We start from the raw sequence: 18,404 nt of genomic DNA on the forward strand, positions 1-18,404 counted from the left end.
ATGTGGCATATCAATATAATAACTACACAGTAATAATGAAATGGGATTAATCTGAGCAATTTTTAATAATTCTAATGTAAAAATTCATATGAACTTAGAACTTTATTCTCTTCTTCTATGCAATTGAAACATTTAGATTTGGGGCAGCTGCTACCCAAGTAATTGTATGAACCACAATGTAGAAACTGCCTCTATACTCTGGGATAGTTTACCATAACTCAGGTTGTACTGATGTTGACAAAATTTGGTATGGATATCTTCATATCCATCGTGAAGATGAACTCACTAGAAAAACAGTTTGAATCTTCATCTGATAAACCCTTTCATAAGGTACTAATTTTATCCCATTTCGAGAACTTGTTTAAGAATTTCATTACAGTTCTCCATATATTCCATCGGAAATCTTTCAATTTTTACTGTTTTAACCTGGCTTCCCACCATTACAGGAATTATTATGCTATCTTCGAATCTAAAACTGTGCAATAGTTTAGGCGTGAAAGAATAAATCTTATTAGCACTGACTATCACTTTTAAAACCTTAGTCACCTGTCTTGCTTCTTCAAATCCTGGAATTTCAATTCCTGGAGTCTGCCCCTTGGAGGAATTGGTACCATTATCTCAGGTGAGGGGGGGGGGGGGGGAATAGACTAAAACCTCTGCATTTATAGCAAAAAGAAAAACATTCATTTTTATTCTGCTCAAAACTGAATAGTGATAGGTTTCATATTTCAAATCACGTATATTATGTCCTGAATCAATTTGAAGATATCATCATCAGTAAATAATTCACTTTTCTCATTTCATTTATTGTTGTTATTATTTGTGTGTGTGTGTGTGTGTGTGTGTGTTATCTCCATGTGAATTTAGGCATATCTTTATTAGTCCACATCAAGAACTAAACTCTATATATAAGGTACCCAGCATTATTATTTGTCTTGCTCTTTTTTCAATTTTCAAATCTTCCCTGTTTGGAATGCATTTTTTAAGATGTTGTTTAAGTCTCCAACAAGAACCAGCTTTTCTTTTTTCTTTATATCAATTATTAATTTTTTTAAAGTTATTCCCCCACAAATGGTTATAAACCTATAGTACTAATGTACTATAGGTAGGCTATGGATTTTTTTTCCCTATTTTTTATAATTTTAATATTTTTTATTCATTTTTACCTGGACTAGGCCTTGCTTTAGAGACCAAATAAGGAACTTTTTTTCATGACATATCTGGCCTCTAATAAGCAGTGCGGTCTCACTTTGGGCAATGAAATTCATCTATCACCCAGAGATGATTATATACATCCATGACTACAGTGGGATTCAAACTGTAGTTGGAGCCTGCTGGTTGGAGAGAGGATAGACTAACCACTTGGCTTGTTAGGATAGCACTGCCATCAACTGTCCTCCTTACTGACTCAAAAATTCCTCCTTGCTAATTCTTCCCTACAGAACTTTCTGTGGGACCATAGGCACAAATGTCCCCATTGTTCAAATTTCCATCATGCTACTTAAAATCACCACTCTTCAAGAAGCATAGTGTTGCATTTCTATGATAATTACTGAGTAATAAATCATCTAAATTTTATTAGTATCTCCTCTTTTTATTTTTCTTTGTCTCAGTAACACCAATTTTGTCAACAGAGCATTTCTGTAATTCTCTGCTAGCTCCACTTCTTTTCCAGTGATGCTTCTTAGTGACTGAAGCTCTCTTCAATTCTGTCGCAGTTGTCCAGTAACTGATTTGTCTTACTTTCCTGGTAAAAATCGTGTTGGCTTAAGTGGACAATGTTCCAGCTGGCATTACATTTGACATGTTGTAGTATTATATTTGTATGTAGATTATGCCAATACAGAAAAAAATGTTGTCAGATATGTGTTCCAAATTACCAGTCCATCCTCATTCGTTTAGTATTCAGATAATGGGTGTGTGTGTGGGAGGGGGGGAGCACATGGTGGGACAGAGGACAGTAAGTTTGCAGTTTCTATCCCTTTGCTGAAAAATCAGTTTTTTGATTCAACAACAGCACAATACCCACACTTGGAGGGGGGGTTACAACATAACAAGCATGTAACAGAAGATAATTATAAAACAGAACAACAATATCTTCCCTGAGATGGATTAACCATGCTTGTCTATTGATTTAAATGTTATCTCACAGCATGTAACAAGCATGTAACAGAAGCTAATTATAAAACAGAACAACAATATCTTCCCTGAGATGGATTAATCATGCTTGTCAATTGATTTAAATGTTATCTCACAGCCCTTCAGAAAAGGGCTGTGAGATATATAGTTTCTGGCCTGACACAAAATTTAGTTGGAGGCAACTGTTTGACAACACGTGGCATGCTAAGAGATGTAATATTAAAAATTGAGTACTGTGATGTGATAAGGATTTTCACCAAAGAAGGGTTTTGGTGAAGGAATGGGCTAAACAGTTTCAACTAGGAAGACAGAGCATCGAAGATGAGCCTTGTGATGGTTGGGCCTGTGGAAGTGATGAATGAGGAAAACTGTCTCTTATTGAAGAGGAACTGCTCAACAGATGGCTGAAGCTCAAAGAAATCTCTTTCCTGCTTGACTAACTTTTGTTAGTCAAGCAGGATGGAACCACCCTCATATATATATATATATTTTTTTTTTGCAAGCAATATAAATACTTTCTCTGTGTGTAAGTATATTTCAAATGATAAATATATATTTTACTTTCAAAATCTCTCACAATAGAAAAGAACAATTACAAATAATACAGCAAACAGTGAAAGAAGTTTAACAAAAAAACCAATTCAGGCATGCATTAAAAGCTAAACTTAAAAACATATTTGAAAAAAGGAATGAAAAATTAGCACCCTGGAATAAGAATATAAGAAAAATCCACATTTCATAAACCAGCCAAGTATATTAACACTAAAAAATCAACATTTATAAAAGTAATAGCATTGTGATGGGTTTTGAAGTACTGTTTCATGTTTACCATAATTTACCTCAACACTGCCCTAATTTAAAGACATGTTCCTGAAAGGGAATGAGTTTTTTTTTTCTTTTATTAGTTTTTGGAAGTAAGCAATGTTTTAATCCTCCTTGAAGACCTGACTGAAACCTGGAACATCTGTAGTAAAATTGACTGAAACCTATGCATCTGATAAGTATGCAATCAAATGAATATCAAAAGCAATATATTCAATATGAAATTGTTATTTAAAAAATATATTTGATAATATTATATTTGGTAAATATAATATTTATAGATATCCATCCAGTCATAGGTATATACTAAATTGTTATTAAAATTCCAACTGTGATAAATCTAAAATAGTAATAAGTAATTAGGTATTGAAATTTATTATAGTCTAACCAAGTGAAAAACTTATTTTTCACTTGGTTAGACTATAATAAATTTAGTTTAATCCTTTATCCAAGTGTGAGCAAACAAAGCTTGTGCCTGAAAGTATCTTCAGGACTGGGGTGAGGTGGTACAACACGGCAACTCGTTGCGAAGGTGGAGCAAGTTAACATTGCTCCTATCTCAGTATCTCCCATAATGCAAAACACATCTCCTTGCAGATATGTATAACGTTATGCATTAAGGGAAGAGTCACTACCCAGACTAGTTTCGACCTTTATTGAGGTCTCTTCAATGGGAGCCAGGCCCAAGCGGAGATACCAGGCAGAAGCATTAGCAAGGTCATCTCTACCTATAGGAGTTGCTAAACGGTGTGCCACCTTTTTAATATATTACTCTGGATTTAGAAAAAGACGTTGAAAGTTTATTTTTCACTTGGTTAGACTATAATAAATTTAGTTTAATCCTTTATCCAAGTGTGAGCAAACAAAGTTTGCACCTGAAAGTATCTTCAGGACTGGGGTAAGGTGGTACAACACTGAGCAACTCGTTGCAAAGGTGGGGCAAGATAACATCACTCCTATCTCAGTATCTCCCATAATGCAAAACACATCTCCTTGCAGATATGTGAGCAACGGATAAGTTTGCTCACACTTGGATAAAGGATTAAACTACATTTATTATAGTCTAACCAAGGTGAAAAATAAACTTTCAGCATCTTTCACTAAATCCAGAGTAATTTATTAAAAAGGTGGCACACAGTTTAGCAACTCCTATAGGTAGAGATGATCTTGCTAATGCTTCTACCTGGTATCTCCACTTGGGCCTGGCTCCTACTGAAGAGACCTCAATAAAGGTCGAAACTAGTTTGGGTAGTGGCCCTTCCCTTAGTGCATAACATTATACATATCTGCAAGGAGATGTGTTTTGCATTATGGAAGATACTGAGATAGGAGTGATGTTAACTTGCTCCACCTTTGCAACGAGTTGCCCAGTGTTGTACCACCTTATCTCAGTCCTGAAGATACTTTCAGGTGCAAACTTTGTTTGCTCACACTTGGATAAAGGATTAAACTAAATTTATTAAAGTAATTAGGTAATAAGTTACAAGAGGTAATAATAGGTAATAAGTTGATAAAAAATACAAGCTGAAAAGAAAAAGTTATCTGACAATTCACAAGTCTTATATCATTATGGTGTCAAACTTCCCAGTTTTCTTTTTGACGATACCCAAATTTCCAGACAGTTTGAGATCTTTCTTCTCGGAATCACCCTCACATCAAACCTCTCCTGGCATAAACATATCACAACCATTGCATCCTCAGCCTAAAAAAAAACTAGGATTTCTCTTTCTCTCAAGACGTTACTACACCCTCGAACAGCTATTAACATTATATAAATCTGCCCAGCTATTGAATACTGCTGAATAGGGTGGGGCCAATGCCGGATTTACGTATAAGCTAAAAAAGCTACAGCTTAGAGCCTCGCAATTTAATTTTTACTTTTTATTTTCCTATTTTAATTTAAAACTTTCTGTTCTATGAGCCTTATTTGTCGTTTTTAAAACCCTTTAATTATATAATCATTTCTGTGATTTTGTAAATGCATACTTTATTATTTTTTTAATAAAAATTAAAAGACAATATATATTAAATATATATATATTTTTTCATATATTAAAAAGGCGTATATACTTTAAATTTTTCTGAGACGAGCTGATGTAATTTAAAAGAGTAGGGAGCTTCTGGGTTTTGTATAGCTTAGGGCCTCAGCAAGTCTAAATCCGGCCCTGGGTGGGGCCCCTAAAAGCTCTCTCAAAATGCTCAACTCAATACAGAGGAGAGCAATTAGACTTATCAACTCCCCCCCCCACGCACACAGACGTATGGTCTCTGCAGTATGTATATTCTACAAATATTTCCATGGGAAATGCTCAACTGAAATAACATCAATAATTCCTCCACTCAGTACTAAGCTCGTTGGAACACGTGCAGTTGCTGCACAACATTCCTTCATGGTACACCTAGAAAAAAGCAGAACAAGCTTGTTTAGGTGTACTCTTTTCCTCTTCCTTCCCTGCAACTGCTGCACTGTGGAACAGTTTCCCAAGGAATACAATTTAAAGTCATTCAAATCATATGTAAACAAATTATTCCTTTCCCAACCCACTACCCATACATGGTACTAATGTACTATAGGTTGACCAACCAACCTCGTGTGTATGGGCCAAACATAAAAAAAAAAAAAAAAAAAAAAAAAAAAAAAAAAAAAAAAAAAAACTAACTGATAAAATATCTACTGGAATGCATTTTTTTTTGAATGCCATTATATTTTTAGCTAATCTTTACATATAATAAAGATTTTTTTAATTTGCTATATTGGTTAATTAACAATTGAATAATTAAAAACTTCATTTGAAACTAATTTCTAATTCCTCAGAAACAAACTTTTTAAGAATTTGATTGATCAATAAGAAACTGATTATCTCACCTGCAAGTGGCATCTTTAGCATTTTCTTCTACTACTTTTGTGAGATCGTCATCTTGAGACACATCAAGTGGCTAAATTTAAATGATAATTATATATAACTTCAAGGAAGAAAAGAAGTGCATTATTTAAAGATTTCCTGTCTGTAAATATACTTTAGATGACTAAGCAAATGACATAAGTATTGGAAAATCCATTGCTTTAGAATGATATCATATACATGATCTCATATAGGGCATGTGTAATAGTGATATGTGTATCATTGTTAATCAAACACACACACAATCTATACTATTATTATATAAGGGGAGAAAAGCATATCTCCCAGAGTTGATATGTATAAAAACAAGAGGAATATGATGTTACCAAGTCAGTGCAACTCTGTCTGGGTGAAATAGCTGCAAGAAGGGAACTGATGGAGTTTGAAAGAGGCGTTGTGATAGGATGCCATGTTGCAGGCCTATCTGGCCACCCCAGGTCAACAATCAGTGATACCATACTAAGATGGAAGTGCTATCCACAGTGAAAGACCTGCCACACTCACCGAACATGACCACAGGGCGCTACAAAGGATAATATGTAAAACTGCTATTCGTCATCTGACATATTGAATGAGGAGTCCTGAGCATCGATTGGAACATGAATCTGCACGAAAAAAATTCAGAACCGAGGCTCACAACATGGGTTCCCATGGTTGGACTGAACTCCACATTACCTGAACCACCATGCAGTATCATCTTCAGTGGTGCAAAGAGCATGTACAGTGGAAACTTGGAAAGCTGTGTTATGGAGCAATAAATCATGCTACACCCTCTATCAAACAGATGGACAAGTGTGGGCGCGGTGGATGCCTGGTAAACATTTCTTACTAGTGTGTGTAATCCCAAATATGAAATTCAGAGGTGGCGGTGTGATGGTGTGGAGCTGGTATTAGCCTTCGACCTCAGTTTATAGTGCCACAAACACTGAACTCCATGATGTATCTAAACATCCTGGACAATGCAATGTGTCATAAGGCTGCTGCTCTAACTGCATGGTTTGTGGACATGAACACCACCACACTTGGCTGGCCTACACAGAGCCCTGATCTCAACCCTACAAAATATCTAGGATGAATGAGGAGCATCAGGTGAAGTCAAGGGACATCTGCCCCACAACAATTCACGACCTCATTACATGCCTACAGGAAGAATGGCCCAAAACACTATAATACACTTGTGGAAGCCCTCAATGTGGGATTGCTGCAGTCACTGCAGCAAAACGAGGTCCTACATCTTATTAAGGTGGGTGCCATGGCTGTTTGATTCTCATACTATGGTGTCTGTTGACTTCTTTCCAAGCTGTGTATATCTATATACTGTGAACAGCATGTGAAAAAGTTAGACGACTTTGAAAGAGGTATTCTGCCTGTTCATGATTGAGATAAAAGATGGCATCATCCAAAATCAACTATAAGCAACAATATTGGCCAATGGAAACATGACTGTGCTGCTCTAACCATATAAAGAGACTCATAAAGTTAAGGACCTTCAAGAGACCAAATGATGCAAATTGAAAAATCTTGATAGTGTGACATGGAAATAATCAATAAGAAATTCAAAGTGCCTATATGGTTAGTAGTAGGAAATATTTTCATTTTCTAAAAAGCAGTACAGTTGCAAATAAGTTCAACATCAAACATTACAACAGTATAGGCTGTACTAGTGCAAAGAATATTGTGAGTAGTGCATCAAGTATTGAAAGTCTGATATGAAACAATGACATGATATATCTGTTTCCAAAGAGAACAGTGATTACAGATAATTTAGATATTTGCGGAACGTTTTATACCTGAGTCATCCAGATTGTGAAGTATGGTGGCAGACATATAATGGTCTGGAAATGTTTTTCCTTGTATGAACTCTTATCTTTGGTTGTAGTACCTGTGAAGAATGTCTACAGATACGTAGCACTTTGGAATAATGCAATGTTTCCAACACTCTGGAAGCACAAATCAATGTCCCTTTCAAATGACAATGCAACATATCATATTATACTTGGCACAGGGACATGGTTTGAGGGAAAACATGACTAGTCACAAAACATTCCTGATCTCAATATAACAGAGCTTCTGGCAAAAAACAGGATGCTAAGCATGGATCAGAGTACATTCAAGAATGGCACATGGACTAGTGATTATACTGAAGGAAGAATGAAAGACATAGGATGTGTGTACTTAAGTAGTGCATGTAATTCAGTTTTCTCTACAGTACAGCAGTGTCCCAAACCTTGTTTCAACATAATGTATATTATTAATAGTATTAATTCTGTATTAAAGCCTGTAGGCTGATATCATACTAGATTTTTATTTTCTGTGAAATCCACATATTAAAGAGATGCGAAAACGATGAATAAAAATGTGACCAGTCGATACAAAGTTCTGACCTCAACATAATAGAAAACATCATGATATATCTTCTTTTTCACACTATTAAGCCTAGTTGTATATAGTCTCTTGTTTTCAAAACCATTATCATCTTTGAATCAGTTATTTCTCGACTTCTCTTTCTGTTTGGTATCCAGTTCTTTACTTTTTTTTTTTTTTTTTTTTTTTTTTTTGCTCAACTGTTATCCTTCATTCTTTCTATATGATTTTTTTCATTCTTCTTCTTTTGATTTCTGGATCCAATCATTTATAATCTGTATTCTACAAATTTCCTCCAAATCAGTCTGTTACTTGTCAAAACTCCAACATTATCAGATCTTATATTTCTATCATCTAAGACACTTTGTACTGTATTAATCCACCTATATCTTGGTCTTCCTCTGGGTCATTTTCTTGCCAACCCGGCAGAGAACACTTGTTTTGCTAATCTTTTCTCGCCCATTCTGTTTAAGCGACCATACCACCTGAGATTAGCTTTGCTAACACATTCCTGGTTGTTGACAATGTCAAGTTCTTTCCTAATATCCTTGTTTTTAATATGATATTGCCATTGATACCATCTGTTCATGCATATAATCTTTCTCAGGAATCTCATATTTGTGGTCTCTAGTCTTTGGTCAAGTGCCTTACTTCTGACCCAGCTCTCAGATCCATAAGTTAAAACTGGTTTGAACACTGTCTTGTATATACAGCTAATTTAGTGTTCCGACTAATTTCTCTCTTATTCCATATGAATTTATTCAATTGAGTTCCTAACATACCAACTTTGTTGATTCTGTTGTCTATTTCCATATTTAATTTACTATCTTCACTAAAAATCGTGCTTAAGTAGCTGAAAGGTTTTACTTGTTCCACAGGGTCCCCGTTCACAACACAGTTAACATTTTCAACAATTTTACCTATTTTCATTATCTATGTCTTTTTAATGCTGACCTTCATACCATATCTATTACAACAGTTATTCAATTTAGTCAGGGAATCTTGCAAACTTGTAGTGGATTTATTTAGAAGCATAACATCGTTCCGCATAAAGCAAAGACCTGACATTAACATTTCCAATTCTGATATCATGTTTAATACCACTTTCCTTCATAATGTGATCCATATAGATAATGAATAACAGAGGGGATAATGTGCATCCTTGTCTCACACCAGATTTAACATTAAACCATCTTCCTGTACTTCCTTCAATTCTAACTGCTGACTTACAACTCAAATACAGACTAAGTATTGCTTGATATAATGCCCCACTGACACCATATAACTGCAGCGTATTGAATAGCTTCTCTCTTGGCACCTTGTCATATGCCTTTTCCAGATCGACAAAACTTAAATACAGATCTTTGTTATATTACCATGCTTTCTCAACTATTTGTCGTAAAGTGAAGATCTGATCCTGACAGCCTCTATTTGGTCTGAATCCAGCTTGTTCTTCACCAAGCTTTTCTTCCACAATTCTTCTCAACCGTTTCTCAAGTACACTGGCATAAATCTTGCTCGGAACACTCAGTAGGGAAATACCTCTGTAATTCTCACATTCAGTTTTATTTCCCTTTTTATATATGGGTACTATTAGAGCTTTACTCCAATCATCGGGAATTCGTCCCTCTGTCCAGGCTTTCTGAACTATGCAGTGCAGTCGCTGTAAGACTTTTATACCACCATACTTCAGCATTTCTGGTCGAATAACATCTACTTCTGCTGCCTTTCCACATTTCAAGCCTTTGATGGTGTTAGATCCTAAATGAAGGAATCTTGGAAAGAAATCATTCATTTGGAATCTAACATATAAAACTTGCTGACAAAGAGAAATATCTGCACATCAGCTGTAATTAAAAGTGAAACTTCTTCACTTTATATAAAATTTGTATTCTTTATTTCAAGTGCCTTATATTTAAGCTGATGGGATTTTATTAAGATTTCATTTTTAAGTATGTCTAAAAAGAGAGATAATCTGATTTAAATTTAAGCCTCACTCAAGCTATGTAAAATTTACTGTGAGTCATCTAAAAAGTTGCTAAGTAATAATTCCTGGAAGGCATAAAGCTACACATGTACAGCGTAACGCTAGCAGCTATAGCTTAATCGGAAAATTACGTTGCCATGTATTCTGTGAATCCAAGTATAACAGCGTCGTAAAAGGGAATGATGAACCCAAAGGGGTGAAAAGATAAGGGCTGTGTGCAAAGAGGGGACTGAGAAAAGAGGGCGCTCTATAGAGGAATATAAGGGGTTGAGCCCGTATCGGAACACTCTCTCTGGTCGTAACGTTTTCCTGTTTTGGTTTGGTGGTTTGGAAGTTAGTGGGCAGTAACGCATAAGGGGGTGAAGTCTGTGATAAGATGTCAGACTGCGAGCGTTCTTAAATTGAAGCAGAATTCTATGCAAAACTGAAGGAAAAAATTCGTCCTAGCAGAATCAAGCCGTCGCTGAAAGTCCCATCGAGTTGTTCCTGAAACGCAAAGATTTGAGTCCGTTTTCGGCAGAAGGAATGAAGATAGCGTAACCACGTTGGCGTATGGACAGCCAATAGATGAGAAGTATCCAGACATACATGCGGTGCAGAACGACATGGAAAAAGCTTGGTAAGGTGCAATTACTCTGATTTTGTGTGAAAGTTCATTAGAAAAGAGAAGATTGTTTACAAATGTGAAATTAAGAACTGTATTCTAAAGAACTCTGTGGACAGTCTCTATTTAGAAAGTTAACCTCCTTTGAGAGTAAGGAGAATTGTTTGGAAGAGATCTTTTGTAATTTTGTATGTGATAGGATTAACTTGATGCGATAAGAATATAGAATTAATATCTCAGTAACATTAAAATGTTTGTTAGTTTTCTCTCACGAGTAATACTACTGAAAGGAATTTAGCTTAACTTCATATCATTTGATATCTATATCCCAATGTGCAGTTAATGTGTTTAGCATGCCTTATAAGATTTAATTAGTTTAGAATGTGTTAATCTCTTAGTTCGACTTTCATTTAGTATTGGGCATAATTGAGTGTATGAATTTTGAATTGTGTTTTAGATATTCCAATAAACATGTCATATTTACCTGAACCTGAGTCATGCCTGATTACGATTCCAAATTACCACTTATAAAAATAGAACCTATTTTGGCTGGAAGGATTTAGAGAGTGACTATAAATATAGATTTAGGTCACAACTGCAATAAATCTGAATCTATATGGCAGTTTAAATAAAATATTGTGTAAGAAAGCTAAGAATCTAGTGTTGTCTCCCTGAGCAAGGATCTTTTCTACTATAGGATACTGGCTGGCTGGCTGGCACAGCAAAATATAAATTCGCCAGTATCTGAAGAGAAAACAATCCTAGATATAAGAATAAGATTAAAGTAAGTGACTAAAGAGAATAAATCACAAAAGATAAATATTTAACAATAGAGCAGCTGGTAGGATTTTGATTGTGTAAGGTTTTAGGTAAGAAAGGATAGATTTAAGTAAACAACTAATTAAGCAAAAATCATATAGAAACATTGATATAACGATGGCTTATAGAAACAATCGATTTAACAATTGCACAGCCGGTAGGATTTTGATTGTATAAGGTTTTAGGTAAGAAAGGATACATTTAAGTAAACAACTAATTAAGCAATAAATCATATAAAAAATCAAAAAGCATCGTTTTAACAATGGCTTTTTCTACTTCAAGTATGGATATGCATTCCTGACTGTATGCCCGTTGAGTGTTTTTTACCACTGTGCTATCACTGCTTGTTTCATTTAGCAATTTTTCGAAGTAATTACTCCATACTTCAAGGATATCTTTTTCTCCCATTTTTTCATGTCACCTTTATCACCTCTAACTCCTTTTACAGCACTCTTTCCTCCATTTCTAAGCTTCTTCAACAACCTCCAGAATATCTTACCACCTTCTTGATATTTATTTTCTATATTCTTCCCAAAGTCCTCCCATGACTTTTGTTTAGCTAGTTTTACACAGTGTTTCGCTTTCTTACATTTGTCTCTGTATTCTCTAAGAGCACTGACTTATTTGCCAGGAACTTTTGATATGATTTCTTCTTTTCTTTCACTGCCTCTTTAACTTCCTGTGTTCACCAGGGAGTTCTGATTTTTCTATCCTTGCAGACTACCTCACCACATTCCTCTCTGGTTGAATCAATCAAGGTTTTCTTCAAGGCTTGCCACTGAATCTCCAAGGTTTGGTTCCTGTTCTCAAACTCTTTCATTTTTTCTTCAATAATCTTTGTGTATTTTAGTCTACAGTTCACATATGAGAGCTGTTCAACTTTATTCGCTTTAAAACTTTCTTAGATGTTATTCTTTTCAATATGAAATTCAATTTTATCCTGCTCAAGACTAAATAGTGATCGCTTCCAATTTCAAATCCTCTGTACACTCTGGTGTCCTGTACCAGGAAGAAAACATCACTATCAACAATAACATAGTCAATGAGACTTTTCTTATTCCTTGCCTCTTCTCTCCATGTGAATTTGTGCACATTTTTATGTTGGAACATGGTGTTAGTAATAACCAGTCCATGTCCTGAGCAGAAATCCAACAGGTATTTGCCATTATTATTAGCTTTGCTCTTTTCTCCAAATTTTCCCAAAATATTTTTGTATGTCTGACAATCATTTCCTACTCTGCTATTTAGATCCCCAACAAGGACCAACTTTTCCATTTCCATTGTGTCAGTTGCTTTTTCTAAAGCATCAAAAAATTCCTCCACTTCTACCTTAGTAGAACCTTCTGTGGGAGCATAGGCACAAATAAGTCTCATTGTCCAATTCCCCATTCTGATATTAGCCCACATCACTCTACTCGAGACTGCCTGCAATTGAAAAAGATTAGCCTCGTATTTTGTGTTGAATACTATGGCTACTCCTTCTTTTCCTTGATTGTCATTTCCTGAACATAACATTTTGTATTTATTGCTCAGAAAGATCTCACCAGTTTTTGTCTTTTTTGTTTCAGTCACCCCTATTATGTCGATCTGGTACTTATCGAATTCCTCAGCTAGCTCCATTTCTTTGCTATTCAGGCTTCTTATGTTGATAGTACAGTACCGATCTTTAACTCTGGTGATGTTGAGTTGGAGTGTGCTTTCAGATTTGTTCCAGTAGCTGACTTTTCACTGTTCGCCCTGGTTCCCTGGTGAAAACAACGGGGGCCCTGTTTAACCAGATGACACCCCAGCCGGCATTTAATTTTGTCATGTTATACCATCATTTTGTATACTGGTTTAAGCCAATAAGAATACAATTTGGTCGGCTACATCCCAAATTGCCAGCCCATCCTCATTCGTTCAGTATCCAGGTAGATACCCAACAGGGTGCACCACGAGAAGGTGAGGATTGGACATTAGGTCAGAAGCCCTGGTCGGTTCTCCGCATTCCTTTAAAGGCTATGTGGAGGTTTCCTCTCAGTTATACAGCTTTGACCCTTAAGCACCCCATTTAATACTGTTATGCTTTCAATTTTTAATGTTTTCATCTCAATAGGTGCAGTTATTTGTATAATTTTTGAGAAGTGCTCCTGTTGTATATGTTAGTGCCATTCTTTTCTGGGAAGATCCATATTTCTGTTTCTTTACTTATGTTCAATTCTTTCTCCCCCCATATAAGGCTATTAAGACATCCAGATATCCTACTAGCTTTTACTGCTTGTTCTTGTACTTCATTTTGTGTGAGGTCATAGTGGAATCACACAAAATAAAATAATAATTATTAAATTAAACATAATATTACTAACATATTACAAAAATATCAATTTTTTCTGTGTTCAATTATTTTCCTTTTCATTTCTAATATATATATATATCTTATGGATTATCTCTCAGGGACCCTGTAACCCCTAGAGAGCGCATCCCCTGGGTGACAGATAGGGGAGCCCACCATGTGTGTGTGTGTGTGTACATGCGCGTGCGTGTGTGTGTATATATATATATGGTGGGGTGGTCGAATATACTGAATAAGGACTCGTGGACCAACAGGGCCATAAGGGGCAATCATCTTGATTGTAAGGGAAGCGGCACTTCCATGGACCCCAAGCTGGATCTATCCTCTCCTTCTTCTACTTTGAGGAAGACCCACTTACTTTAATCTTTCCTATAAGGCCTTATCAGCCAACTCTTCTTACTTTATGACCCTTGTGCTATTAGAGTACTCGAGGGCTATGGGGTCTTTTCATTTCTGGCCTTACAACTATGTCCTCTCTATAAACCTTACTATATTTCTTCTAAAATCTACCCTTTCCCCTTCAATATACCCTATTCCTTCCTATGGGTTTAAATTCGGAAGAAGGCTAGTTCAGAAGCCTTAAGGTAGCAGCCCTACCACTGAACTATTCCATCGTCAGGCTAGTCCCCTGACATGGAGAACATAACCATACTTGTAAGCTGACTGAAAAAGATAATCGGATTGAATCTATGGGAAACGACCCTGGAATGGAAAAGGGAAAACAAAAATGGAAACGACAAAATATAATACGCATAGCAAACTGGAATGTAAGAGGAATAGCATATAAAGAAATAGAATTAGACCAGTTATTAAATGAAAGAAATTTTAAAATAGCAGTAATCACTGAAACAAAAAAGAAATTAAAAGGAACTATGAGAACTGAAAATTTTAATGTGATATACAGTGGAGTCGACAGAGACCAACGAGCACAAGCAGGGGTCATGATTTGGATTCATAACTCCCTTTCAAAACAGTTAAAACATTATAAATTATGGAATGAAAGAATAATAGAAGCTAGAATAAAAATAGATAGAGGCTATTTAACAATAATTAGTTTATATGCCCCAGAAGAAGGAAGAGAACAGGATAATATTGATTTTTATAATCAGATACAAAACATATATAATAAAATAAATAAAAATGATTACATAATTTTAGCAGGAGACTTAAATGCAAGAATTGGAAACACGAAAATTAATAATAATATAGGAATACATGGAGAACACACTCTAAACAGAAATGGTAAAAAATTGATTGACTTTGTAGTTTATAATAACCTAAAAATAATGAATTCCTTCTATAAACATAAAGACATACATAAATATACTTGGGCAGCAAGAAGATGGAAATCAATATTAGATTACTTCATATTAAATGAAAAGACACCAAAATTTTCACTAGATGTTAGAGTTCACAGAGGATATGAAATAAGCAGTGACCACTTCCTTGTTAAAATAAAATTAAGATTACCACCTAAATGGCTACAAGTAACAAGAACAGAAAGAAAAATTGAAACATTTGTTTATAAAACTAGACTGTTGAATGACACAAATGCACAATGGTTATATGAACAAAGAATTAACCAGTATCTAGATAAAATAAAACAAAATGAAGAAATAGAAATAGAATGGCTTAATATAAAAACGATACTAAATGCAGCAGCAAATGAAAGCTTAGGAAAGACCAAAAAATTCAAAAAAAGAAAAAAACTGAAGATCTGGGATGATACAATCAAAGAAATAATCAAAAAGAAAAAAGAAGCCTATCACAAATGGTTAAGCAGTAAAAGATTAGAAGATGAAATAGAATATAAAAGAATAAGAGCCATAGCTAAAAGAGAAGCCAGAAAAAGACATAGAGAATCATGGAATAATTTAGAACATGATTTATATAAATAAGACCCAATGTATATAAGATTTTGAAACACCTAAATGCAGATACCAAAGAAAACATAAAATTAAACACTGAATTGAAATTAGAAGAATTTCTAAATTACTACACAGAACTGTGGACAGACAAATATTTTAAAAAAGACAACTGGCAAACAATTAACGAAAATTAAAAGGAAATAACTGAAGAAGAATTAGAAATCAGCCTGAAAGAAACAAGAAACGGAAAATCACCTGGAGAAGATAAGCTAGGTTCAGAACTATATAAATACGCAGGAACAAGATTCAAAGGAAGACTCCTATTATTTTTAAATAAAATTTACTCAACTGGTATCCCCCCAATAGAATGGAAAAAAGCAATTGTGATTCCTATCTTTAAGAAAGGTAATAGAGATGACCCTAAAAACTACAGAGGTATCAGTATACTAAATTCATGTTACAAAATATATAGCAGAATCTTAAATAACAAACTAATGAAATATTTCGAAAACTTTATTCTAGAGGTACAAAATGGATTTAGAAAAGGACGATCATGTATAGACCCAGCCTTCTGCCTAAAATTAATAATAGAGAAAAGAAGAGAATATAATTTAGAAACACATATTGCATTTATTAACTTTGAAAAAGCATTTGACAAAGTTAAAAGAAACATATTATTTAACATATTAAAAGAAAGACAAATACCAAATAATATCCTAAAAGCTGTCACAAGTATATATGAAAATAATCAAATACAAATAAGATTAAATCACGAGCTATCATATACAAGAGAGATAAACCAAGGGGTCCGACAGGGATGTCCCCTCTCAGCAACTCTTTTTAATATCTACTTAAATGAAATAATAATAAAATGGAGTTAGCTTTGCTCTTTTCTCCAAATTTTCCCAAAATATTTTTGTATGTCTGACAATCATTTCCTACTCTGCTATTTAGATCCCCAACAAGGACCAACTTTTCCTTTTCCATTGTGTCAGTTGCTTTTTCTAAAGCCTCAAAAAATTCCTCCACTTCTACCTTAGTAGAACCTTCTGTGGGACCACAGGCACAAATAAGTCTCATTGTCCAGTTCCCCATTCTCATATTTGCCCACATTATTCTACTTGAGACTGACTGCCATTCAAGAAGATTAGCCTCGTATTTTCTGTTGAATACTATGGCTACTCCTTCTTTTCCTTGATTGTCATTGCCTGAATATAACATTTTGTATTTATTGCTCAGAAAGATCTCACCAGTGTGTGTGTGTGTGTGTGCATGTGCATGTGTGTGTGTATTTTTTTTTTCTTAATTAGTTCTAAAACTTGTTTTGGTATTTTTCTTATTTTTAACGTGTTTATTATATCTTTTAATTATATTATATCAAATGCTTTAGTTAAATCTATGAAATATAAAGAGGTTTGCATTTTATATATTTTACATTTTGCATTCTAATGATTTCTCTATTATCTGCTTTAATATTAATACTGGGTCAATTGCTCATCTATTTTTTCTAAATCCTTATTCATTAGATGAGCATCCATAGCACAGTCACTTTCAGCAAAGTCCTTTGGTTGGAAAGACCAAGGGTTGAATCCCTTCCAGGATGTGAAGAATATTCATCAGGGCTCCCTCCAAGAAATTCAGTTTCCCCATCTTACAACCAGGCAAACTTAATTTACACATATGAAAACCTAGCCACTTTATTTTAAAATTATGGCTATGAAAGCCAAATGGGCCATAATGGCCTATAAGTACTACAGATTATTATAATATTCATTAAATAATTTGATCAAATTATTATATTTCCAATAATTTTTGTACAAAATTATTAATGATGTGTAAAGCAAATGTATTCCTCTGTAGTTTTCTGGATTTATATTTTGTCTTTTATTATTTCCAGTTGTCTATCTTTTTTGGTATAATTATTTTATCCTGAATCATCCTGAAATAATTCCATTCCATTCTTTTTTTAATTTATTCTATTTTAATTTATTCTTCAGTGTCTTTTGGAAATTTTTCAGTATCTTCGGTGTCGGAAAGACCTGGTTTGATTCCCATCAGTGACGTGAGGAACCTTTATCTGGTCTCTTTCGACTAAAGGTGAGTTAGCTGGCCTCATATGGAGGTAGGGGGTTTTTTCACTGGGAACTCATGGTTTTTCATCCTCCAGAACAGGCAAACCAACTGCGTGAACACAGATGGATTACAGCCATGAATACGTCCCAGCCATATGCCGGTCCTGAGCCCAAATAAAATTGGTGGATTTGGGAAAGCAATGGTGAACAACCCTATAAAAATCTCACATACAATTAACAAATTATGGTTGGAAACGACTGAAAAAGGGAAAATCAGAATCAGTGTCTGATTTGTACCTTGACTAGGTTCACCTGAAAAGAGAAGTTGTGTTCCTATATCTGCTAATGTTAGGCCTATTATGACATTTTTTTCTGATATAATTTCTCTCTTATTTATAATGTACTCAATTACAGATTTTTGTCTTCTTATATTCTTCCATGTTAGTTTATGCTGTATTTTGTAATCAGAGAATGCATTATTTATTCTTAATTCA

General features: G+C 34.6%; 1 protein-coding gene across 1 annotated transcript in view; it reads right to left on the reverse strand.

Annotated features, from left to right (window-relative positions):
* Positions 1-18,404, reverse strand: part of LOC150093146 (uncharacterized) — a 339,961-nt gene that overhangs the window by 60,858 nt on the left and 260,699 nt on the right. The window contains exon 17 of the mRNA XM_090414162.1: positions 5,828-5,898. Within this exon, the coding sequence (XP_090270288.1) occupies positions 5,828-5,898 (71 nt within the window). The remainder of the gene's footprint in view (positions 1-5,827; positions 5,899-18,404) is intronic.

The sequence above is a fragment of the Typopeltis vanoorti genome, chromosome 24 (assembly GCF_054136105.1).
Source record: "Typopeltis vanoorti isolate ZY-2024b chromosome 24, IOZ_Tvanoo_1.0, whole genome shotgun sequence".
NCBI classification, from domain to species: domain Eukaryota; kingdom Metazoa; phylum Arthropoda; class Arachnida; order Uropygi; family Thelyphonidae; genus Typopeltis; species Typopeltis vanoorti.